We start from the raw sequence: 24917 nt of genomic DNA, 5'->3' as shown, positions 1-24917 counted from the left end.
ATTTTATTTTATCCAAGTATAGTTGATTTACAATGTAGTGTGTTATCTGTCTTTTAAATTATAGCTATCCTAGTGGGTGTCAAGTGGTATCTCATTGTGGTTTTTGATTTGCATCTTCCTGATGACTGATAATCTGAGAACTTTTTAAAAACTTGATTTGCAATTAGAGTTGTCTGCCAACTGTCGTTGTCACCTGATGTGGTGATGCCTCTGAAGGACCCGAGGGTCTCCATTTACTCTTTAATTTTTCCCCAACAGCACAGTAATGCCCTCTGCATTATGATCATAATTCAAAGCCTTCCTGAGCACCGACTGGGGGCTGGATGGTGTGCTGGGTGATGAGATACTGCAAAAAAAAAAAAAAAGCAAGATCTCACCTCTTGGAGAGCTTGGTGGGTAAAGGTGTGGCTCTGGATTTGAATCCTTGCTTTGTCACCTCGCAGCCACATGGTCTTGGACAGGGTATCTACTCTTTCCCAGCCTCAGTTTCCTCATCTGTGAAATAAGGTTGCTCTAAGAGTTGCACGTAAAGCACTTAGCACAGCGTCTGGCACGTAGTGACTGCTCACAAGGCATCTGTTATTGTTAAAGGTGAAGCCAGGTCTTCCCTGGTGGCACAGTGGTTAAGAACCCGCCTCCCAATGCAGGGGACATGGGTTCGAGCCCTGGTCCAGGAAGATCCCAAACGCTGTGGAGCAGCTAAGCCTGTGCGCCACAACTACTGAGCCTGTGCTCTAGAGCCTGCGAGCCACAACTACTGACTCCCGTGCACCTAGAACCCCGTGCTCCGCAACAAGAGAAGCCACGATAATAAGCCCACATGCAGCAACGAAGACCCAATGCAGCCAAAAATAAATAAGTAAATAAATTTATATAAAAAAAAGATGAAGCCAGATGATTAAGTAAATGTTAACAATACTGGACAATGAGTTATGATCAGAGAAATGCAAAGTGTCATGGAACACATAGTGGGGTCTAGGAAAGGCTACCCAGAGGAAGTGATGTTTAAACAGAGAGGTAGGAATTGGCTACAGCAAGGCAGTGTGTGTTTGTGTGTGTGTGTATGTGTGTGTTCCTGGCAGTTGCAACAGCTTGTGCAAAGTCTTGGGAGGCTTGGAGGCAACAGAAGAGAGCATGGCATCTGGAGAGACTGAAGAGTGTTCAGAATGTCCAGAGCAGGACTGTGCAATAGAATTCTCTGCTATGATGGCACAGTTTTATCTCTGAGCTATCCAATGTGGCAGCCACTAACCACATGTGACTATGAGCATTTGAAATGTGGCTAATGTGACTGTAGAACTGAGTGTTTGATTTAATTTTATTGTAACTGACTTAAATTTAAATAGCCACTGTGGCTGGCGACCTTACATTGGACAGCACAGGTGTTTACACTGGAGTGTAGTGTGTACCTTCAATCAGAGATGAAGGTGGAGTGTGGAGAAGGGCATCCAGACTGCACCGGCTTGGTATGGACTTTGCCTTTTACTCCAAGTGTCGAGGGAAGCCACCAGTTGTGGGGAGGGGAGTTAGGTGATCTGGTTTTCATTTTTGAACGACCACTCTCGTTGCTGTAAGTAGAATCGATTATGGGGGTGTTGGGGACAGGAGTGAACCAGGGAGACCAGCTTGAAGGCAGCTGTGGTCTCCCCGGCAGGGATGATAGTTGCTTGGATCAGGCAGAGATAGAGACAAATTGGTAGGTTTGCCGGGTGTGGGGTTCCTGACGGCTTGGATTTTAGGAATGAGGGAGAGGGAGGTGACCTAGGGCTGGATACTTACTTGGATGGTGGCTGCGTCCCCAAGCCCCAGCGCTGAGTCTGGACCAGGGCTGGTCTGGAAAGGAGGTCTAATTTCGAAGCACAGGTCGGGCTCCTGTCGGCTCCTGCTGGCTGGTGCTGGAAGCGCCTTTAGCTCAGAGAAGGAAGGCAGCGGCCGTCAGGGCCACTGGCTGGGGGGCTGGGGGGCTGGGGGAAGGCCCCGAAAGGTCGGGTGGGCGGGGTGCATTTCCAGGGGGAGGTGCTGGGCTGAGTCTCTCCTCTCCGGGGGGCGTCCACATCAGCTCTCCCTGCCCTGCGACGGGTCAACCAGTTCCCACGCTGAGCCACATGGCCGCTGGGGGGCAAGTGGAGGGGAAGGGGAGGGGTGGATGTCCGTGCAGTGGGGCGAGTCCCCTCCCCACCCCACGCGACACGCCAGCTTCCCCCGAGGCAGGGCCCCGCACCCAAGGGTTGCCTCTGACTGCCCCCCCGCATCTGGGGGCCTCAGCGGCAGGCAGTGGGGTGGGGGCGGGTGGGAGGAGGGGCGTGTCTCCCCAGAGAGGGTGTGGCCCATGATCCGGAGGGTCAGTCTCCCGGCCAGCGGGTCCTGCCGGGGGAGAGCTGACCCCGCGGCGGCCAGGCGGGAGGGCCGATGGGCTGAGCGTGCGGAACGCCGACGGACCCAGCCGGCTCTCGGCGCTCCCAGCCAGCCCGCGACCCTCCGGGCCACACTTCCTCGGCAGCTCCGCCGCCCGCCCGGACGCGCCGCGCGCAGCCTCCGCCGAGCCGGTGAGTCAGGGATGATGCGGGCTTCCCAGGGGCCCGGGCCCCGAATCCTGACGGTGAAAGGTGGCGGCCGGGAAGCCCGGGTGGGCTCCCCCAGCCCTGAGCCAGGGTCTTCGAGGGGCTCCGGCTCTCTTCTCCACCTGGCCTACCAGATCCTTCCTCCCCGGCCGGGAGGATGGAGGGTCCGGGGGTCCAGCGGCTGGGCAGACAGCTGTTGCTGCGGAGACTTGGGAGCAGTGGGCTGGGAGGCAGAATGGTGAGGGGCTGGGGACATCAGCCAGGCTAAATGGCGTGTGGCCCGGGAAGGACGCCCCAGGGTGGGCAGAAAGACGCTGGGTTGAAACTGCATGGTGAGGCAGTCGACAGGCCCTGGCCTCTCCTGCTGCTGTGGGAAGATGCCCCCCGCCCCCTCCGCCCCCCACCCCGGGGGCTGAAGCTGCGCAGAAGATGGTCCAGGCCCTGACCCTCCCACCCTCCGCTTCCCCGTCCCCAAGCTCCGCTCTGCTCCCTGCCCCCTTCTCCTCCCCGCCAGCCCAGCTGTCTCCCCCCTCCCCAGCTCTGGACTCAGTTTCCTTCTTTCTGCCCACCCACTGGGGGGGCCCCCCCCGGGGCTTCCCCCTCCCCGCCCTGGGGCCCCGCCCTGGCGAGCGCTGGCGGCTGTGGTTTCAGCTCTCCTGGGAGGGTGAGCTGAGCTCCCCCGCCTGGCCTCGGGCCTGCCGGGGAGCTGCTGGGTGAGAGGGGGCTTGGGCACCAGCGAGGCGTCTCCCTCCTGCTGTGAAGCCCCTAGAGACCCTAAGGCACACAGAGGTGGCACTCCTCAGAGACTGCAAGTACAGACGGGCCCTGAAAGGTTTTGAGAACTGAAGAGGAACATCACGGTAGGCCGCGGTGGTTTCAGACTAGGCTCTGCCAGCAGCTTGGGACCTTGGGAAAGTCACTTCCCCTTTCTGAGCCCTAGTCCTCCTGGCAGCAAAATGAGGGGTTTGATAGGCCAGGGGTTTTCTAACGATTTCCCCAAAGCACCCCACACCCCCTGTGTGGGAGGTTGAGTGACCTGCCCCACCCAAAACTGCATTTTTTTTTTGATGTAAATATTGGCCACTGGGCAAGATGTTGTGTAGAGAAAGGGGTGTGCTGTTAACACAGATGTTTTCGGACCAGGGGCTGTGGCCTCTCAGGGATCAGGAAGTCCCAGAGGGAAGGTCAGGGACAGCTGTGGCCCCTGTTCCTCCAGCAGATCCTGGTCCTCCCTCCTTGCTCCCCTCCCCGCTCCTGCTGGGCTGAGCTCCCGGCTGGCGGCTGGTCTGCTTGTTACCCAGCTTCTAAACCTCTCTGGGCCCGGGCTTCAGCCAGCCCTCCTGCCCCCACTCCTACTGGGAGAAGCAGATGCCTCTGACACCTCTGTTCCCACAGAGGTTCCAGCCAGAAGGAGCAGCCTCCTCCCCTTAGGATGGCCTCGCCCTCCAGCCCGCCCGCTTTCAGGCTCGAGACGACAGATGGAGGCCAGGAAGATGGTGCCCAGGTGGACAAAGGAAAACTGGGCGGTGGTGCCGGGCCGTCCCCCATGGAGTCACCATTCCAGGGCGAGGACCGGAACTTCTCGCCTCAGATCAAAGTGAACCTCGGCTTCCGAAAGGGGGCAGGTGCCAGGTGAGGCAGCAAGCGGCGCCGGGGGAGCCCGGGGGCCTCACCGCCAGCAGAGTCAGACTGGGTGGCCTAGCCCAGCCCCAGTGCCCCTGTGCCACAGCCTTGGGGGTCCTGGGTCTGGCTCTGATGGCTCCTGGGCCCGACAGGCTGAACCCTGCTCTGCTCTCTGGGATTGCTCCTTCCAGAACCTTCCCCATTCTTGGCCTTCTGTCTCCTGGGGTTGTGTTCTTCTTGTAGGGACATACTCTTTCACCTCCTGGCATGTCCCTTGTTGGTGCCGTCCCCTTCCCAGCCACAGTCCCTGCGGGGGGTGCTAGCAAGATCCACGTTCCAGTCCAAGAGAATCAAGGACACCTGGAAATGTCCCGGGGGTTCCCAGGCCCTGCTCCAAGGCTGGACCTGTTGCCCTGGGATCGTGGACTCTTGGGATTGAGGACGGTGGCCTTCTGCTCGGAGCCACCTTCACTGTGACTTTCCCGTGATGTCTTCTAATTCAGACTGTGGGAGCCACTGTGGGAGCGCCACCTCCAGTCCTGTGGGTGTGGGGGAAGGGTGCACCTGGATCCCCACAGTGTGAGGTCTGACATACGAGGCTGGAGAACCTGCATGGGCCAGGCAGCTCTCTGCCAGGGAAGCCCCTCCCTCCCTGCTCATGCCTGGGACTCAGCCCCCAACCTCCACCTCCCAGCCCAGAGCCGCCTGTCCTGTTTGTGCTGCAGGACCGAGGTCAGGTTCAGACCAGGGCAGGAGAGGATGCTTGCAAGGCTTCTGGGAGTGGGGTCACCTGCCCGAGGCAGAACCGGCCCCTCGATGCCCTTTGGTGCTTCAATCTGTGCTCCCACGGGGCCTCCCTATACCAGGACCGCGATGCCTCCCTGTGACAGGAAGTGCTTTGTCCAAATAGCCACTTCCCCCGGCTGGACTGCCCACGGGACTCCCCAGTCAGCCGCAGTGACCTCTTGGTCACGTCATGGCCGCATGGTCTGCTGGACGGATGATGCTGCGTCTGGCCAGGCAGCTTCCTGCCCTATCAATCACGTGATCATGGCTTAAAACATGACTGATCCCAATAATCCCCCCACTCATTAGAGCCCCCAACCCTTTCTTGGTTGATCCATTCCATGGCAGACCAGAGGGTCCCCAAAGCATCAAATAGTCCCCCCTTTCTTGTCCTGGTCTTGGTACCAGGAGCCCCAGGGGTGAGCCCAGGCGGGGATGCCCACACACGCTGGATTCAGAAGGGCTACCAGCCCCTCCCGGGGCCTTTCCCAGAGGTGTGGCTTCTCAGGAAAATTCTGTGAGTGTCTGGTGTCCACTCTGGACCCCACGTCTCTGAGTATCCTCCGTCTGTCCAGCCTGGAGTCTCTCTGGGGTTGGGAGTCGGGGTGTAGAGTTAGTTGAACAGCCAGCACGCCACACCCCGTGAGCTCTGCACCATGTGACTCTGGGAAAGTTACTCTACCTCCTTGTTTGTCTGATGGAGAAAATAGAGATTACTCACGCAGGGCAGAAGTGAGGGCCAAAGGGGCAGGTACTCCATTGTTCGTCCATAGATGGTTTTGGAGAGGACGTGGGGCTTTTCTTGATTTTCTTGGTGAGGCCAGAGGCACGTACGGCCCCCAACAGTCTGTGGGCACCTCCGGTAGCCCCGCCCCGACCCGGTAGCCCAGCTCAAGAGCCATGACGAGCTCCTGTGCTGAAATGGACAATGAGGCTGTTGCAAGCAGCGGGGCACCTAGCAAATGACAGGAGATGCCTGCAGTCAGGACACGTGGTCCGGTGCCCCAGACAGGCCCCTCCTCCGGGGGTCTGAGCACTTGCGGTCTCCTTGGTCTGCCTGGGTGCATAGAGGCTCTCAAAAGGGGCTCCTGGGCCCCAGAAAAGGCTCCCTGGGAAGCGGGACTTTCTGGGGGCCCAGGGCTCTCCTGCAGCGTCAGTCACAAACCACATCCCCACAGCCAGCCAGACCCGAACCGCTTCGACCGTGACCGGCTCTTCAGCGTGGTGGCCCGGGGGGTCCCCGAGGATCTGGTGGGGCTACCAGAGTACCTGCGCCGGACCAGCAAGTACCTCACGGACTCGGAGTACACAGGTAGGCCTGCTGCTCGGGCCAGAGCCGCCATGTGCTGTGCTGAGACCAGGCTGCCGGCTGGGTGTTGGCCACAGGAGCTGAGGGGCGAGGAGGGGCGGAGTTCTAGCAGCCCTCCTGCCAGGACGACTGCAGGCGCCCTGCTGACAGAGCGGAGGACGGCCGTTCCCTCTTGCACTCACCCCACCGGCTCCCAGCCTGCCTCTGCCGCCCTCAGCCGTTTCAGTGGCCGAATGGAGGGATATTCACAGCCTTCCTCAATGCAGCCTTTCCCTGTCTCTCTCTCTTTTTCAGTAACAGCATCGCTGAGATCTAATACACGTACCTTACACTTTATCCATCTCAGAGCATTCTTTGCCCCAAATCTAAATATCTGTATTGTTTGGGGATATCTGATTAGGAAAAGAACATGTGTGCCTTCTAGAAGGCTCAAATAGTAATGAAATGTATAAAGCTGAGGGTAAAAACAGTCTGTCATCCTGGACCCCTGATAATGATTTGGGGTGCATATTTTCAAACTGTTTAAATACATTAGGCATATATTTACATAAATGGGGTCATGCCATTGATGTAAATACATAATGATGTGCTTGTAATGGGCTTTCCCCCAACTTAGTCCATTTCAGTACACAGGCCTCTAACTCAGTCACTGTAACAACCTGCAGAGTTTCCCATCCGGTACATTTACCACAATTTACTTAACTAACCCCTTACTGGTGGCCATTTAGGTTGTGTGTAGTTTTCGGCCTCAATACACTGTGTGCCAGGCCCCTCTGTGGGTTAAGAATTTTGTATATGATTCCACGTGATCCTTACAATAACCCTGGAATGGTCCCATTTTACAGTGAGGAAAACTGAGGTTAAGAGAGGCCAAGGGGCTTTCCTGGTGGCGCAGTGGTTAAGAATCCGCCTGCCAATGCAGGGGACACGGGTTCAATCCCTGGTACAGTGGGCCACAACTACTGAGCCTGTGCTCTAGAGCCCATGAGCCACAACTGAGCCTGCACGCCACAACTACTGAAGCCTGCATGCCTAGAGCCCATGCTTCGCAATGAGAGAAGCCACCGCAATAAGAAGCGCACACACCACAACGAAGAGTAGCCCCCGCTCACCACAACTAGAGAAAGCCCACGCGCAGCAGCAAAGCCCCACTGCAGCCAAAGTTATAAATAAATAAACAGGAGGCCAAGTGACTTGCCCAGAGGAGACAGAGTCATTAAGTGGTGGAGCCACTTAAGAAATACTGCTCCAGGGCTTCCCCGGTGGCGCAGTGGTTAAGAATCCACCTGCCAATGCAGGGACACGGGTTCGAGCCCTCGTCCGGGGAAGATCCCACATGCCGCGGAGCAACTAAGCCCGTGCGCCACCACTACTGAGCCTGCACTCTAGAGCCCACGAGCCACAACTACTGAAGCCCGTGCTCCTAGAGCCCGTGCTCTGCAACAAGAGAAGCCACCGCGACGAGAAGCCCGTGCACCACAACGAAGAGTAGCCCTTGCTCACCGCAACTAGAGAAAGCCCGCGCACAGCAACGAAGACCCAACGTAGCCATAAATAAATAAATTTAAAAAAAAAAGAAATACTGCTCCAAATGTTGTCATGTAGACACTGTTGCACACATGACGAACTCTGTCTTAGAAACTTAATTTCTAGGGCAGAAACTGTAGTCATACCTGTTGGTATTCTAACACCTGTTGGCTGGAGTCTTAACTCCCTGCAGCATGGCTGGGCTCCCTCCAGCCGGCCGGGGTACTTTGGGGCATGGGCTCACTGTACAGGCGGGTGGGTGGCCTGAGCACTGCGGTGCCCTCTCCCTCCTCCCACAGAGGGCTCCACGGGGAAGACATGCCTAATGAAGGCCGTGCTGAACCTTCGGGACGGGACCAACGCCTGCATTGAGCCACTGCTGCAGATTGACCGGGACTCGGGCAATCCTCGGCCTCTGGTCAACGCCCAGTGCACAGATGAGTACTACAAAGGCCACAGCGCCCTGCACATTGCCATCGAGAAGAGGAGCCTGCCGTGTGTGAAGCTCCTGGTGGAGAATGGGGCCGACGTGCATGCCCGGGCCTGTGGCCAGTTCTTCCAGAAGAGCCAAGAGACCTGCTTTTACTTCGGTGAGGAGGCTTCTTGGATAAATTGAGCTGCAGAGGGGGTAAGGCCTCGCCCAAGGTCACAGGGTTAATGTGACCCTTAAACCCAGATCTGTCTGACCCTGAGGCTCATGCTTCTAATAGCTAGGCCGCCTGCAAAAGCAGTTTGTCTTAAGAGGTGTTGTATCCTTGTCTGGCCAAGGAAGCTCACCACACGAGCTCAGACCAGGGCAGGGGAACAGGGGTGTAGAACTGGTGTGTGAGGAGACTAGACCAGACAGGGCCTGGTGGAAGGGGTGTCTGGGCCCCGGCAAAGCAAAGAGAAAGAGGCGGGGAGCGGGAACACTGGTTGGCAGGCTACCGTTCTGCTCCCTTAGATGGTGAAAAGCTTTGGGCCCCTCTCCCTTGGGTCACAGCTGGACAGAGTCACCTTGACTGGGGCTTCTAGGAGGATGCAGGGCCCGGGGACTTCTCTGCTCACTGCACTGGCCTGGGTGGGCCCGGGACCCCAAGGCAGTGCGCATCCTCTCCTGTGGGCGCCTGACCCGCCTCAAGGAGGTCCAGGGAGCGTGAGAAGCAGGCGGGTGGACGCTGGGAGGCCCGAGGCTCAAGCTGTCCCCTCGGCCCCCAGGTGAGATGCCCCTCTCTCTGGCCACCTGCACCAAGCAGTGGGATGTGGTGACCTATCTCCTGGAAAACCCGCACCAGCCCGCCAGCCTGCAGGCTGCCGACTCGCTGGGCAACACGGCCCTGCACGCCTTGGTGATGATCGCAGACAACTCGGCCGAGAACACGGAGCTGGTGACCCGCATGTACGATGGGCTGCTCCAGGCGGGGGCCCGCCTCTGCCCCACGGTGCGGCTCGAGGACATCCCCAACCTGCAGGGCCTCACGCCCCTGAAGCTGGCTGCCAAGGAGGGCAAAATTGAGGTGAGTGGCCAGCCCCCCTTTCCAGGAAGCAGCAGGACTCAACCAGGATTTCTGCAGAAAGAGCCTGGGGTGGTGTCTAGCTCAGGACAGTTTCAGCATGCACCTTTCCTGTGTGTGTGTTTGTTGATAAATTATATATGAGCTACAGAATGAATATATTACATTTTACAACAGGGATTTTATTTATTTATTTTCTTTTGGCTGCGCAGCTTACAGGATCTTAGCTCCCTGATCAGGGATTCAACCCAGGCCACGGCAGTGAAAGCACCAAATCCTAAACACTGGACCACCAGGGAACTCTCAGGGATTGTTTTTTCAAGTCACTTGGGTTTCTTGATTAGGAGACAGTCTTCTCATGTTCTTTGTTCTCAGGTTTTCTTCGTATTGATGGCTAAGTGTTCTTGATAACGAACACATCATCATATTGTTTACTATAACAGTTGCAAATTTTTCTCCCAGTTCAATATTAAAAAAAATTTTATGGCATTTTTTGCGACACAGAATTTTTACATTTTTATGTATCCAAGTGTTATTATCGTTTCCTTGGTTTTGCTATTGCTTAATTCCTTCTACAAGGTTTTAAAACTTTGTGTGTGCGTGTGCATATGTGTGCACGTGAGTGTGTATACTCCATATCCATATTTGCTTCCAGACTTTTCTTTTGCAGTTTGATTTTTAATGCCTATAACTTTGATTTATCTGAAAGTTATAGGTTACTCTTATAAAGAGTAAGCACGAGGGACTTCCCTAGTGGTCCAATGGTTAGGACTCTTTGCTTTCATTGCCGAGGGCCCAGGTTCAATCCCTGGTTGGGGAACTAAGAGCCGCTCGGCAAAAAAAAAAAAAAAAAAAAAAAAAAAGCATGATCCAGCTTTACTTTTTTCCCAAATGACTTTCCTGTTGTCTGGTCCTTATTATTAGGGGAGCTTACAACCCACACAGCTGACACAGGGCCCAATGCTTAGAATACAGGTATTTTTAAAGGTTAAGATAAAAATAAACATAAGCGGAAGTTTTATGTTTTTTTCCTGCCCTCCAAGGTCCCTGGGGTGTGGGTACCTCTCTTTGCTGTCTAGAGGCATGGCTGTGTGGCTTATGGAAGCCGTCCCCCAATCTGGGAAGCCTCCCCACCATTCCTCATTTGTAAGACCAAATTGCTTCTGGACCTGTCCGGGTTAGGGGTGGCTTCTAGTCTGTTGAAAGCTCTAGACTCTGGCCACAAACGTGCACACACGTGTGTAGCTGGTAGCCTCTGATCTCATGGGGCCTTAAGGACCCTTGGATTGGGGGTCCCTCGGCCACATGAGTGTCCAGGAAAGAGGCACTGGGGCAGGAGTGCGGAAGGAAGAGGCAGGCTGGCATAGGCGGGTGGGTGGGAGTGTCTACACGGTGGCTGAGTGTGCGTGGACCTGTGTAAGAGTTCATATGCGCAAGGACCCGTGGGTGCAGGGCGTGTTCGCGTGTCTGGGCGGTGGGCAGCTCTGTGCACACCAAGCTCATGTGCCCGCCCTGTAGATTCTCAGACACATCCTGCAGCGGGAGTTCCTGGGGCCGTGCCAGTCCCTTTCCCGCAAGTTCACGGAGTGGTCCTACGGGCCTGTGCGGGTGTCGCTGTATGACCTGGCCTCTGTGGACAGCTGGGAGGAGAACTCAGTGCTGGAGATCATCGCCTTTCATTGCCAAAGCCCGGTGAGCCTGCTTCACCCCGAGGGCGGGGGTGTGCGTAGGGGGCCTGGCAGAGCTCCCTGCAAGGTCCACAGTTCGGGGCTGCCTGCAGGACCACCCCTGCCCTTTAACTGAGCGGTCGGGGTGTGGCTGCACGTGCGAACCCGGCCGCCGGGCACACACTCGCTCCACACGGGCCGGTCCCACCTGACACGGGGGTCACACGGGGGTCCCGGTGGCTACCACTGGGGGCCTCTCTGTTGACCAGCACCTGCTCTGGACTGGTCACTCCACAGCCATGAGGGTGGGGTGGCGGCCGGCGGGGAGGGGTCGTTCGGGGCTCCGCACCCTCTGCGCTCTCCCCTGCTGCCTCCGCATGTCCTTGCTGAATGCGCCTCTGGCTCTCGCCTTCCCATCCCAGCACCGGCACCGGATGGTGGTTTTGGAGCCGCTGAACAAACTGCTGCAGGCGAAGTGGAATCTGCTCATCCCCAGGTTCCTCTTCAACTTCCTGTGTTACTTGACCTACGTGTCCATCTTCACCGCTGTCACCTACCACCAGCCTGCCCTGGACAAGGCAAGGCAGGGAGGGGCACATCCTGGGGAGGCCTTCTGGAAACAGTCCTGGCAGAAGATGGGGCAGGGATTACAACCCCGCCCTGCAAATGCTGACTGGAGGCCTGACTGCTTGGTGGTCTGCCCACGGCGCTTACATAGCTGGTCATGATATGGAAGTAACAACACAGTAGTAACAACAACAATAATAGTACTTACTGAGTGTGCAGCACACGTGAGAAAGTATTCAAGTGATTGACGACGTGTGTTAATGTATTTAATTAATTTCACAACAACCCTCTGAGATGATGAACTCTTATCATCGCCAGTTTACAGTTGAGGGAAGGAAGGCACAGAGAGTTTAAGGAACCTACCCAGGGTCACACAGGCTGTGAGTGGTGGAGTTGGGTTCTGAACCCAGGGAGTCTGGCTCCAGAGCCCATGTTCTCTCTGCTGCTCGGGGGGCCTCCCCATAGCTCTCACGAGGAATGGGCCCCCAGCCTCGCTCTCAGCGGGAAGCTGCTGTTGGGGGGGTGCCCAGGCCCGACCCGAGTGTGTCTTCGTGCAGGACTTACTCCCGCTGGAAGTGACTGCTGGGAACTCCATGCTGCTGCTGGGCCACATCCTGTTGCTGGTCGTGGGGGCCAACATCCTCATGGGCCAGGTGAGGGTTCCTCCCATCCCCCACCCCAAACCTGGAATTCTGCTACAAGAAGCCTGAGAGTGAGCTCACGACAGTGCCTTCATTTATGGGAAGCTGAATCCCACGCCTGGTCCCATCCTGGCCAGCCTCAGGGCAGCTGAGGGCCGAGGGTTCTGGCCTTGCCTTTTGGGCTCGGTACCCCCCCTGCTGTGCTTTCTGGGGTGCCCACGGGGCAGCAGACATCTCCTGTGATTCCTTGGCGGTGCCAGCTCTGCTCCCCTGGGAATGGAGCTGGAAGCCCCCGACCCCAGGTCCCTGGCTCATTCCTCACTTGGAGAGCACAGAAGGGTGGCGTGCCTCCAGCACGGCCTCTTCAGGGCAAGATGCTGCCAGCTTGCAGGAGACAGGCTGGGCCGTGGCACTGAGACTCTTGAGTGAGTCTTTGAGAGTGGGCAGGACTTAGGCACCAAGGCCAGGTTGGCTGGAGCACCCGGTGGTCCCTGTGAGGCCAGGGAGGGGGAGGGAAAGGAGCCTCTTTCACCATGTGGAGTGTGAGTCCTCCACCTGGATCCACAGGGAGACAGGAGGCCCCTGGCATTGTCTGGGTGTCTGCACTTTTTGGAAACAGGGTCCAAACTTTCTCAGCTACCAGCAGGACTCATGAGCACCCCCAAAATTCAAAGCTGCCGCCCGAGCCCCTGAGGTGGTCCTGGCGAGACTTTTACAAGCAGGCCGGCCGGCGGCCCTGAGGGCAGCGGGGCTGCTTGTGGCCTGGAGAGCAGGTGTCACGGCCTGTCCTCCTCCTTCCCCCACAGCTGTGGTACTTCTGGAGGCGCCGTCTGTTCATCTGGATCTCGTTCATGGACAGCTACTTTGAAATCCTCTTGTACGTGTGACCTCACTCCTCCTCCCGTCTCCTGCCTGGGAGGGGGCACCAGGCGGGCTTTGGGGGTGAGGACCCTGGGCCAGGGAGCTCCAGGAGGCTGGGAGCAGCTCACAGGCCAGACTCCAGAGTCGGGCTGCTGTCTGTTCCGGGTCCTGAGCATGACAGTCACATCGACCGAGCCCTCGCTCCGCACCAGTGGAGCCTGAAGTCTTTACACACGTGTCTCCCTGAATCCTCACCGACACTCTCCGAGCCGGGCGTTATTACTGTTACCCCCATTGTACGGGGGAGGGGACTGAGGTCCACGGGGGTTGAACGCCTTGCCCGAGGTGGAGGTCAGGATGCTTGGATCCAGTCCCACACAGAGGCGGAGCTTCTCATCTCTGAGCCCGTGGAGGGAGAGGCAGCGGGGGTCAGCGCTGGCCACAGGAGGCCTGCAAGCTGACCCCGCCCTGCCTCCACGCAGCCTGGTCCAGGCGCTGCTCACCGTGCTGTCCCAGGTGCTGCGCTTCCTGGCCATCGAGTGGTACCTGCCCCTGCTCGTGTGCTCACTGGCGCTGGGCTGGCTGAACTTGCTGTACTACACGCGCGGCCTGCAGCACACGGGCATCTACAGCGTCATGATCCAGAAGGTGAGAGGCAGGGGTGGCCCCGTGCAGCCAGACAGGGCAGGGCTGGACACCACACCCCGGGGAGCTCCTTGTGGGCCCAGCGGGCAGGTGCCTCCCCCAAGCTGAAACCCCCCACCGGCTCATGCCTTCTAGGTCATCCTGCGGGACCTGCTCCGCTTCCTCCTGGTCTACTTGGTCTTCCTTTTCGGCTTCGCTGTAGGTAAAGGCCCCCCGTCCCCCACCCACTCCTCGCCCCCCCTCGAGGCTGCCCGCTGGTCTCCCCAGGCTGAGGACCCCCTGCCTATCTCCTCAGCACTGGTGAGCCTGAGCCGGGAGGCCGAGGCCCCCGGGGCCCCTGCGGGCTCCAACACCACGGAGGTGGCGGGAAAGGGGGACAAGGAGGGCAGCACGGCCCCGTACGAGGGCGTCCTGGACGCCTCCCTGGAGCTGTTCAAGTTCACCATCGGCATGGGTGAGCTGGCCCTGCAGGCCCAGCTGCGCTTCCGCGGGGCGGTGCTGCTGCTGCTCCTGGCCTACGTGCTGCTCACCTACGTCCTGCTGCTCAACATGCTCATCGCGCTCATGAGCGAGACTGTCAACAGCGTCGCCAGCGACAGCTGGAGCATCTGGAAGCTGCAGGTGCCCAGCGACGTGCCCCGTCCCCTCCAGTGTCCTGGGCCCGGCAGGAGTGGGCCCGCCCCTCACAGGGACCCCCCTCATCCACGCCTTCCCGCGCAGGGCTGACGTGAGGCTCCAGTAAGGCCGAGGGCGGCGCCTGGCGCACAGTAGGTGCTCAGCGTGTTCGTCACCATCATCATTAGGACTAAGTGCTTCCTGAGAGCCTAGTGCAGGGCTAGGCACAGTTCTAGGCTCTAAAGACCCGGCGGAGAACAAGACGGAGAGCCCGCCCTCATACAGCCCCCTTCTGTGTTCGTCGCTTGTTCCATGGGGCTGGCTTGGTGGACGAGGCAGGCGGGATGCGCAATCCTGCAGCTGGCCCAGGCTGCAGGAGCTCTGGGAGCAGGGGCTCGGGTAGCCGGGAGCTCATGTGACACCTGCCTGCCGTGGAAGCAAGAGCTGCTTCTTGACTGGGGAGGGTCGGGGGTGGGCCTAGGCAGTTGGTGCAGGGAGAACCTCGCCCCGGGGGGCTGGGCTGTGTGACCAATTCACCGCTGACCTTGGGCAAGCCCCTTATCTTCTCTGAGCCTCACCTGCAAAGTTCTGTGCCCGCCCCCCGCCCCCAGCTCGCTTGCGCGGTAGCAGCAGGCACATGTGACGTTCCGTACCTGGTGGAATTCTAGAACCTGTAACGATGCAATTGCAAGGAACTGTAGGGCGCTCGTCACATGCTGACTTCCCAGCAGCCACCCAAGGCATATTGGCCTCAGTCTGTAAGTGGGAAAGAGACTCAGAGGGACGCAGGGCCTGACACCACATAGGTACTCAAACCTTGGGGCTGGATTCAAATCCACGCACTTAGCAGATGCTGACTCTACTGTAAAGTGCTGGCCACTCTGTCTGATGCATCCTTTGTCCCCAGAAAGCCATCTCTGTCCTGGAGATGGAGAACGGCTACTGGTGGTGCAGGAGGAAGAAGCAGCGGGCAGGTGTGAGGCTGACAGTTGGCATCAGGCCAGATGGTCGCCCCGACGAGCGCTGGTGCTTCAGGTGAGTGGAGAGGCTGGGGGGCGGCCTGGGGACCTTGCTGAAAACCAGGCAACAGCGGCTAGGAGTCAGGTCTGGTGGGAAAGGCAGGGCCTCGGAGCACCAGGGGACTCCGCCCTGGACAGGCGAGGTCAGTGATGCTGGATCTCATAGGCCCGGGCTCCACTGCCTGCTCTTCCTGTCTGGTCACCTTCCTGTCCCACTGACTGAAACTGGAGGTCCCTCCCCAGTGGTCCCTGACCAACTCCTTCTGGCCTGAAATGGGGCACATTTAGGAGGCCAAGAAGCCAGAGGCATCCTCGGGTTAGAGCATGCTAAGCTTGCCCCGCCTGGTCTGCTCTGCCCTCCCAACGCCCCCGTCCTGACCACGGAGGCTACAACCCTTCCACGGAGAGCAGACGCTCCCATGGGGGCGGGAACCTGGTGACAAGTGCACGGCCAGCAACACACTTTCCTGAGGTAGCAGCCAAGCAAGGGCGGTGGGTCTGAGCCACGTGGAGTAGCTGTGAAAAGGCCCCAGAACTTGGGAACACACAGATCCAGCTGATCTAAACTCCTCTCTGGATGCTGGGGGCAACCCAGGTCGCCGTGAACAGCCAGAGGGGACAGACGCCTGTTCCCCTTGGTGGGCGCCTGGCCGGGTCGGCAGTCAGTCTGAGAGCCGAGAGGATGGGGCTCGCGGGGGCTGCTGGGTGGCCCAGCGTCCTGCGGAGAGAAGCCCCGTCCTCCTCACAGCCCTGGTGTGCACCCCTCGGGGGCCCCTCTCCTGGGGCAGAGCACGCTGCCGCCTCGGCCTCCCGGAGCCTCACAGCTGCCCTGTGGCCCGCAGGGTAGAGGAGGTGAACTGGGCTGCGTGGGAGCAGACGCTGCCCACGGTGCGCGAGGAGCCCTCGGGGCCAGGCGGCCCTGGTGAGTAGCTGTGGAGTGTGTGTGTGTGTGTGTGCGCGCGTGTGTGTAAAGGATTTGCCCCTTAAAGCGGCGCTTCCCCCCACAACCCCGTCGCCTGGGAAACCGGCTCTTGGGCACCCTCCCCTCCGGGCAGAGCCGCCAGCAGGGGGACAAGTTAGGGAGGCCCCCCAGCCCTGTGGCTCCGCCCCGACAGGCCAGCCTCGCTGCCGCCACACCGCTGAGAGGCCACTTCCTCCGCCTTTGTCCCCGTCAGGCCCGCGTCCCCTCCATTCTAGGGTGGCGCTGGCCCCCTCCACGGCCGGCAGGCGCCCACCTCCAGTCTTCGGCCCCCCTCCTCTCCTTTCTCGTGCTCTTTCCCACCCCTTCACTTGCCGTGGCCACCCGACACCCTGTACGTGGTCTCCTCCGGCCGCCCGGGCTCCTGGGTCCCTGACCGCGGCCCTCACGAAGCGACAGCTTTCCTGCGCGTCTCTGTGTCGCCCTTCCTCCGAGTCCTGCCGTCCCATCCCTGCAAGACTCAGAAAGCGCCCTTGTCCCTCATCTTGCCCCAAGCCACCCCGACCCACCCACCTGCCGCCGCCTCCAGCTGGACACCCCCAACAGGAACAGCCTTGGGCTGCCCTGTACGTCGGCCGCCCCTCCTGGCCCAGGCAGGAGGCCTTGCGGGTCCCTCCCCCTCCCCCTTCCCCTGGCGCTGAGTGTCCTGGGGACCTCCGGTGGCCCCTCTGCCCTGCGCCTCACCTCTCCCACGTCTGCACCACGGGGGGGCTGCTCAGCTGGCACCCGGACCCCAGACAAGGCTTTACGTCCAGGCTCGTCCTACTCCAATCCCTCCTACGTAGATGAAAACTACACACAGCCGCACCACACACCGCCTCCCACTCCCTGGCAGGCCGCACCCCTCCCCCCGGGGTCAAGGCCCAGAGCCGTTGTCCAGCCCCCTCCCCGCACCTCCCTCCATGTGCCGGCCGGTCCCTCCACAGTGCTCATCGTCCCTTCCTTTCCTGGGCTCTTGTCTCTGTAAGTGCCCGTCCATCCTCCGGGGGGGCGTCCCTTCTCCACCTTCCCCACTGGTGGCGGGGTGGGGGGTGTCTCCTCTCTCCTCTGAGCACCTGACGCTCCCCTCCCTCTGGCTCCTCAGCACATCATCTCGGCTGTTCTGGTTTCGAACACAAAGGCCAGTCACCTGCAGGGACTTTCAGCTCCTGGGAGGAGGTCCCTGACTGGCACCTGGCAGGGGTTCAAGAGATGCTTGCAGAAGCAGGGAGGCAGGAGAGGGACTGCTAGGGACCCCGAGGCTGCTGTCCCCTGGCATGATGTGGTTTCATGGCTGTGGCTCCCTCCTGTTTCCCTGGTGCCTGCGTCCTGGGGACACTCCCTTCATCCCATTCACAGGCACCCTGAAGAAACCAGCCCTGGCCTCCCAATCCAGTCAGGACAGTGCCGTGGAGGAAGACCATGTGCCCCTCCAGCTCCTTGAGTCCCACTGATGCAGCAGGGGGCCGGGAGGACAGAGCACGGAACGTTTCCAGCCCCACCTACTGGCTCTGGGACCTCAAGGGACTTTGGTGGCAAACATAAATAAGTAATTTCTTGTGGCTAACTCTCCTGGAAACATTAGTTGAGTAAAGGTACTGGGCCCCAGGACTTCCCTGGTGGCGCAGTGGTTAAGAATCCGCCTGCCAATGCAGGGGACACGGGTTCGAGCCCTGGTCTGGGAAGACCCCACATGCCGCGGAGCACCTAAGACCGTGCGCCACAACGGTCTCTAGAGCCCACGTGCCGCAACTATTGAAGCCCACGTGCCTAGAGCCCGTGCTCCGCAACAAGAGAAGCCACCACAATGAGAAGTCCACGCACCGCAACGAAGAGTAGGCCCCGCTCAATGCAACTAGAGAAAAGCCCGCGCACTGCAGCAAAGACCAACGCAGCCAAAAATAAAATAAAAAAGAATTTAAAAAAAATGTACTGGGCCCCTGAGCTGGTCGGCGTCTGCATATCTCTGTGAGCTCACGTCTGTGTCTGGGGCCAGGCTGCTCCCGCCCTCTCCTGGGCACAGGCACCCTCACCTACCGCCCCCCAGCTGCCCTCTTCGGGGTGCAGGCAGCTAGCCGAGGCGCTGTGCCTGCTGTCACCACAGACGCGAGGTGGTGGACACCAGCAAGCACAGCCGCCTGTCCTTCCTCTCCCACAGCCTCCAGACACCCCTTAAAGCCACCCCAGGACGTCTCTCAAAGCCTTTGCACTCCTGGGCTTACTTAGTTCAGGCTGTGGATTATTGCCTCCTCTCCCCGCTGGCTTCCTGCGCAGTTCCCACCCTTCCAAGCCAGAGGGACCTTCCTGAGACACAAGGGCAACAAGTTACCCCCCGTCTCTGAAGGCTTGAGAGGCTCCCGGCGCCGACGGGGGCCCTAGCTGGCACCCCCAGCCCTCCGCGGTGTTGCAGACGCCTCCTGCTCTCCTTGGCACCTGCAGTATATCCTTCACGCAGGATGGTAGACCTCGTGTGTGGCTTGGCTCTCCCTAGAAGCCTCCTCTCTCTCCATTAAAATAATACGCTTATTTCTAAAACCAGCTCAAAAACCTAGGTCTCACTACCGCCTTTCCAGTTTTCACCCTTAGGGTAATGTGTGTTCGTAAGACGCGCGTGCACGGGTTGAATGTTTTTTAAGTGGCAAGAGCCGAGCCTGTTCCCACGCTGGGACGGGGGAGGTTTCGCCGCTGGTGAGACGGGCCACAGCTGGAGGAGTCCCGAGGGAGAGGGGACGGAGGAAAGAGACTGAGGAGGGGGGTCGGAGCGCAGGGGGCTGGAGAGGCTCGTGCAGGGAGAGCAGACGGCACCGCCCCCCAGGGCCAGAAGCAGCTACGGTGTGTGCACACTTGCTGCGCGCCCAGGCTCTGCAGGGTTTCAAGGGCGTGATCGCACGTGATGCGCAGAACCGCCGTCTGTGGCCTCGGTCGCTCCACCTTCCAGAGGAGCAACCGGAAGCTCACGACGGCGGACTCTTCGCTCGGGACCACCCGGCTGCGGGTCGGCGGGTCGGCGGGAAAGCCTCCAAACAGCTGGCGCGCACTGGACCTGCGCACGCGCGCTGGGGCTCGCTGTGCCCCTGTGACCCAGAATTCCACGGCCTCGGAAGAGACCATGGGCTCTGCAGGGGGGGGGAGTCCGGGGGCGGGGCCTGCACCATTAAACGGGCTGGAAGTTCCGTGAGTCTTTTGCCATAATCCCCCTCCCTTCTGTGAGGGGTGGAATGTTCCGACTGCTTAAGAGGCTGGGACGGCGGGTGTGGGGCCTTTCCACTCTAGGTGTCGGGCGGCTGGTGGTGAGTTTGTCTAGGCCGGTCCGCGGGCCGCAAGGGCGAGGGAGCCAGAGCTTCTCTTTTTGATTTTTTTTTTTTTTTGCGGTACGCGGGCCTCTCACCGCTGTGGCCTCTCCCGTTGCGGAGCACAGGCTCCAGACGCGCAGGCTCAGCGGCCATGTCTCACGGGCCCAGCCGCTCCGCGGCATGTGGGATCCTCCCAGACTGGGGCACGAACCCGTGTCCCCTGCATCAGCAGGCGGACTCTAAACCACTGCGCCACCAGGGAAGCCCCAGAGCTTTTCTATTTTCTCGAACGATGTCCTCGGGGAGCCTAATTGGAGGGCGGCGGGCGGCTGCATCCACGCGGGCCTTAGGGCGGGCGCCGTGGCCTTGTGTCCGAGTTTGGGGGCCGAGGCCCGAGGACCGCGTGCGTCTTAATCCGGCCGGGCAGCCGCCGTCTCGGGACCCCTGACCCCGGGCTCGCCGCTGGGAGTGAGCACCCCCCGAGAGAACTAGGTAAGAAGGGCTGCCTGCACCCTAGGGCGCGGAACGACGTTCGTAGTGGGGCCGCAAGGGAGGCTTGCTCGGCTATCCTGATGATTCCGTAGCAAGTGCCGTCAGACACGAGGACTGATGATTTCTACGCCCATCCGATCTCAGTCGCTGACACCTGATGCTTTACGTTACTGTAGCTGCCAGAGTCTGCCCTAAATGCGCGCCCTAATCTTTGTTTCAGAGGGCAGACACAATCGATTTTGGAGACGGGAGCAACATCCCTACCCGAGGTTAAGAGCCAGTCTGGGTAAGGATTAATATGTATTGTAACTTAGCCGTGTCGGTCTTGCAACCTTAAATGCACTGATAACTGCCTGGTGTCTTATCCCTGTTGTCGCTTTCATGCATTTGACGTAATTATGCGCTGCCTCGTTGCATAACTGCAACGGTTAGGAGGTTGCGGCCCCAAGTTACGTCTAAACCGCATCTGTATTCAGAAACGGATGCCTTAAGGCGGTTTTAGCCGAAGCCCAGGTCTCTGGGGCGGTACTGTGGTGAGGTGCTTGGCTGCTCTGATGAAATCACTAATAGGAAGTGCCGTCAGAAGCGATAACTGACGATACCAGTTCCTGGCTGACTGCAGTCACGCGTCCTCACCAGCTGGTGCTCAGGAGTAAGCTGGTCTGGACTGTGACCCATAATCTCTCTTCACCCAGGTTGCAAGTTAGTGAAGGGTGGCCAGCGCGTGATCACCAACAGCTGGGTATGGGAGCCCGAGCATTGGCCTGCTCCGAGGTAAGCTAGCTTTGGGCTCTGGAGAAGTTTGTGGTTGAGGAGGCCTAGCTCTTGAGATGATTCACGTGAAGTTGCTACTGGACCAGATATTGGCAGTGTCCTCCGGCTGACCTAATACCTCGTGTCGGTGCAGCCCTTGAGCATTATTGAGAGAATATCGGAGAATGATTTTGGTTCGTGATGTCTGGACCAGACTGCAGGGTGAGCCCAGGAGTTCCTTTGAGGTCATGGCTGTACAGTCCTGAGCAAACTGCTTATCTGCTCTGAGATGCTCTGAAAATGGACAGCCTGAGGTCTGTTTGCAGAAACAACGTGACTGAACGGAGGTTAAGACGATGGGAACTGCCTCCAGTTGCCTTTGGCATCTGCTGTCTGTCCATGGATGCCTCATTCATCCCGCCAGGTTTTGAGCACTGAAGAGTGGGATCGGCGCAGCAGAGCTCTAAAGTGGGCGGCAGTGGCGGCAGCACCCCAGCCCAAGAGGTAAGATTAGGTCTGCAGTGACCACCCTCACGGGAGGATGGATAAGCAGCTAGTTTTGTTGAAATGGATTTGCAGAAAAGGGTATCAAATGATGAAACCACCTAAAAAAGCTGGAATTACCGGCAGATTGTGTGGTGGTGAGCCTACGGTTTTCTGAAGATACCTTTTTAGGCTGTGAATGACTGTTCTTGGAGTATAAAGTAAGATTAACTGATACTTGGTTTCCTTGCAGGCTGTGCTGCGGCGGGGCAGAATTTGAGGTCCTAAGGACCAGGGGCGGCCATCAACGTGGGCCCTGAAAACCTAGGCCTCCCACATTTGGTGTAGAAACACTCACCCTGTGCTGAGTGGCAGAGGGACATTCTTACCGATGAGGGAGCCAAGAAGTGGATTTTCTGGGACCGCGTGGACTGGCACTTCTGGTGTCACTAAATTCATGAGTTTTCTTGTATCGTCCCTTAACCAAAAGGAACTTTTGTACTTTTAAATGTTGTATAAATGTGTTCTTGGGTGAGAGCCTGAGGTTTTTTGTTTGTTTTTGCGGTACGCGGGCCTCTCACTGCTGTGGCCTCTCCCGTTGCACAGGCTCCAGACGCGCAGGCTCAGCGGCCATGGCTCACGGGCCCAGCCCGGACCGGGGCACGAACCCGTGTCCCCTGCATCGGCAGGCGGACTCTCAACCACTGCGCCACCAGGGAAGCCCAGCCTGAGGTTTTTGAACTGGAAGCTTCCTGAAATTTGTATCTCCATGCAGTTAACCATAAACAATGTAATAAAAGTACGGTCTTTGGTATTGGTTCTTACAAATGTGTATTTGAAGAAAAAGTCCAGTTTGATCACTGCTGACAAATATTAGCAGTCCAGGTATTAGTACTTGTCATCTTCCCTTAAGGTAGGTCTAAGCTGTTCTCCCCTCTTGAGACTTGGGGCAAAAACCCCAAAGCATTTTAAGGCATCTGTAACTGAGTCCAGTCCCCGTCCCTCTGGGCTCTGTCTGCCCTTTTGCATAGCCTCCCTCTAGCTCCTGAAGCCCTACCCCACACCTGCCCAGACAGCAGCAGGCAAGGACCCACTGTTGGGCTCTTCAGCCATCCCCATCTTGCCACCTTTCACCGGTGTGAAGGTCTTGGCTACCCTACTGGGCTTGAGGCTGGAGGCATGTCAGGCTGTGCTTCCCTAGTCCTCTGCTGTTTGCCTGAGGGGCTCTGTCTGCTTCACCAACACTGGGCACCCAGAATGATTTTCTCTAGCTCAAGAACGATTGGTTCCCAATGTCCCTGGACTTGCTAATTGTGCCTGAAAGGGATGACTTTTTAACCCGTAGGCCTTGGGTAAGGGGAAGGTAGGGTGAAAACCTTGGCTTTCTCCCCTCGGGGACCTCCGTTTTTTTTCACCTTCTCCCAGTTGTCTTGCTTGGAGGCACCTCATCTTTGTGGTCCTGCGTTCTCGGGAATGTGCTCAGAGTAGCAAGGTTTACTTTGGGGACTCCATGCGGAGGGATTTTATGGGAAAAGGGTCCTTTCGAAAGGAAGCAAGGCTTACTCTGGCCTGTACCCTAGGAACACTGATGCATGTGGAATTCCACTAGTCTGCGGAGAGGCTGTGCGGGGGTTTCTGAGTGGCATGTGCTGTCTGCCCCAGACTTCTAGGATGTCCTAAATATTGAAGGATATAGGGGGGTGGCTGGTCCCGTGGCTAGGCCTCTGGGGTCACAGGCTGAAGGGTGAGCCTTGTAAACGGAGGCTGAGACTGGGAAGTTGGTCCCAAGGAGCCAGGGCGCCACAAGGAGGAGGCAGACACCCCTCAGTTCAGATGGGGATGAGGCTCCTGGGGTCTCCTGCAGCCAGTCCCCTACCCCAACCTTCAGCCAGGAGCTAGGGATTCCGACCTGCCTCCATCAGGGGCACATCCGGCATCTGGATATTTGTCATTCAGGACTGGAAAATCCCGGGTTAGATGCAGAGCCCCCACTACACTTCCTTTCCTGGGGGGAAAGCTCTGTGACCGATCACGTTAACTCAAGCCTCCAGCATCCCCAGCCCCTACATGGCACCCACAAGTTGGGAAGCTGAGGGTTGGTTCCTCTTGAGCCAGGGATGACTGCTCAGGAGCCAAAAGGCAGATGTGGATTGACAAGGGGGTGATGGAGAGGACCGGAGAGGAATTACAGTCCTCCTTTCCTAGATGCTACCATCTGGCGTCCTGGGTCGGGGGGAGGTGCTGCCAGGCCCATTCTGGATGGTGGCTGCCACCCGGCTGGGAACGCCCGCCCTGCCTCAGCCATCCTACCCCAGCAGGACTCCCTGGAGAGGCCCCCACCTCCCTGTCACGTCTGAGATGCACCTGTAGTCTCCCTGCCCTCCTGGTCCCCTCCAGGGTCCTCCTGGCCCACAGTCTCGTCCCGGGCCTCGTCCCCACTGCCCGGGCCCTCGCCCAGCTCCAGGATGGTGGGCAGGTGGCCCTGCTTGGGGGAGCGCTTGCGCAGGCTGAGCAGGAAGGGCTGGGGCAGTGAGAAGATGTCCACGTTGTTGCCCAGGTCGATCCACGTGACGCTGGGGAACTTCCTGGGGTCCTTCAGGGCGTCAGTGAGGTCGCGCAGCAGGGCCCGCGTCAGCCGGTTGCCGTTGAGGGCCAGCGTGGTCAGCCGGGGCAGCGTGCTGAGTGCCGGCAGCAGCTGCAGGACCATGTCGTCCGTGAGGCCCGTGAAGCCCAGCTCCACGCTGTCCACCTGCTCCCCGCAGCGCTGCAGGTAGCCGGTCACCCGCTCCAGGTCACGGGGGGTCAGCGGGATGCCAGACAGGTCCACTGTGTTGTCCAGAGGGTTCCCGGCCAGGACTGCCTTGAGGCTGAAGGGGAGATGAAACAGCAGCGTTCAAGCGGGTGGGGCAGGCTTTGCTCCGAGGCAGCCTCCACTCAGCCCTCTGCCCACGGGGCAGAGGCCAGGGGCCCCGGTCCCCTTGCACTGCCCACATCGCAGCCCGGCTGCCCGGCAGGCAGAGCCTGGGGATCACAGGGCAAGGCCCAGGTGTTTCTGCAGTGACGAAGGGGACATTCTGGGGCCAACGCCAGGGTCTGCACTGGACTCCTTCCTTCCTTCTTTTTTTTTAAATTATTTATTTATTTTTTATTTTGGCTGCACCGGGTCTTAGTTGCGGCACGCAGGATCTTTAGTTGTGGCAGGCAGGCTTCGTCCCTCATGCGACCTTTAGTTAGTTCCTTAACCTCTGCGCCTCTGTTATTTGCCTCAGAAATGAAGCCGACTGGGTACCACCGTAGGGTCGTCATGTGAAATAATAAACGCAGTGAGAACGGCGCCCTGTGCAGGAGGGCGGCGAACGGCCGAGCTCCCTGCTACCCCACGAGTGCCACAGACCTTGGAAGCCCCTCCTTCAAGACCATCTTCCCCGCCAGACAGAGGGTCCTTGGGGGGGCCCTCGGGACAGCAGGCGGGGGAGGGCGCAGGGGCCCCGAGCCTGGTGTGGGCTGCTGTCAACCCCCTTCCACTCCCTACCGCCCGCCACCCCTTGCTCTTCTTTCTCACCCGCTCCCTTGCTCGGCGGCCCAGATCTCCCAGCTTCCAGATATCCCAGGCAAGCCCCGAGG

General features: G+C 58.9%; 2 protein-coding genes across 14 annotated transcripts in view; one reads left to right on the top strand and one right to left on the bottom strand.

Annotated features, from left to right (window-relative positions):
- The first annotated feature begins 2309 nt into the window (after positions 1–2309).
- Positions 2310–22107, top strand: TRPV2 (transient receptor potential cation channel subfamily V member 2). 12 transcript variants are annotated; one of them, XM_081219040.1, is made up of 17 exons: positions 2310–2546; positions 3957–4193; positions 6149–6282; positions 8106–8396; positions 9004–9302; positions 10818–10991; positions 11389–11544; positions 12091–12186; positions 12981–13051; positions 13518–13683; positions 13816–13882; positions 13976–14301; positions 15203–15330; positions 16103–16236; positions 17632–19562; positions 20278–20343; positions 20753–22107. In XM_081219040.1, the coding sequence occupies exons 2-15, from the start codon at positions 3994–3996 to the stop codon at positions 17724–17726; spliced, it is 2337 nt and encodes a 778-aa protein (XP_081075166.1). In that variant the 5' UTR covers positions 2310–2546; positions 3957–3993; the 3' UTR covers positions 17727–19562; positions 20278–20343; positions 20753–22107. The 12 variants fall into 12 exon arrangements, with proteins under 12 accessions (XP_081075166.1, XP_081075165.1, XP_081075169.1 ...); XM_081219039.1 differs by having other exon boundaries at positions 17632–20057; XM_081219043.1 differs by having other exon boundaries at positions 17632–20343; positions 20753–20831; positions 21547–22107.
- A 106-nt stretch (positions 22108–22213) lies between these two features.
- Positions 22214–24917, bottom strand: part of LRRC75A (leucine rich repeat containing 75A) — a 36245-nt gene continuing 33541 nt past the window's right edge. For both annotated transcript variants that reach the window (XM_081219046.1, XM_081219047.1), the window contains exon 4: positions 22214–24160. In XM_081219046.1, the coding sequence (XP_081075172.1) occupies positions 23641–24160 (520 nt within the window). In that variant the 3' untranslated portion in view covers positions 22214–23640. The remainder of the gene's footprint in view (positions 24161–24917) is intronic.

This window comes from Mesoplodon bidens, assembly GCF_964165515.1.
Source record: "Mesoplodon bidens genome assembly, chromosome: 19".
NCBI classification, from domain to species: domain Eukaryota; kingdom Metazoa; phylum Chordata; class Mammalia; order Artiodactyla; family Ziphiidae; genus Mesoplodon; species Mesoplodon bidens.
Note: the sequence above shows the minus strand (reverse complement) of the source record. Positions and strands in the feature narration are given on the sequence as shown.

Excerpts from the sequence above, each read along its gene's own strand:
- TRPV2 (XM_081219040.1), top strand. The coding sequence starts at position 3,994 with ATGGCCTCGCCCTCCAGCCCGCCCGCTTTCAGGCTCGAGACGACAGAT. Across the intron at positions 6,283-8,105 it reads CACGGACTCGGAGTACACAG|AGGGCTCCACGGGGAAGACA; the intron begins GTAGGCCTGCTG and ends CTCCTCCCACAG. Across the intron at positions 13,684-13,815 it reads ACAGCGTCATGATCCAGAAG|GTCATCCTGCGGGACCTGCT; the intron begins GTGAGAGGCAGG and ends CATGCCTTCTAG.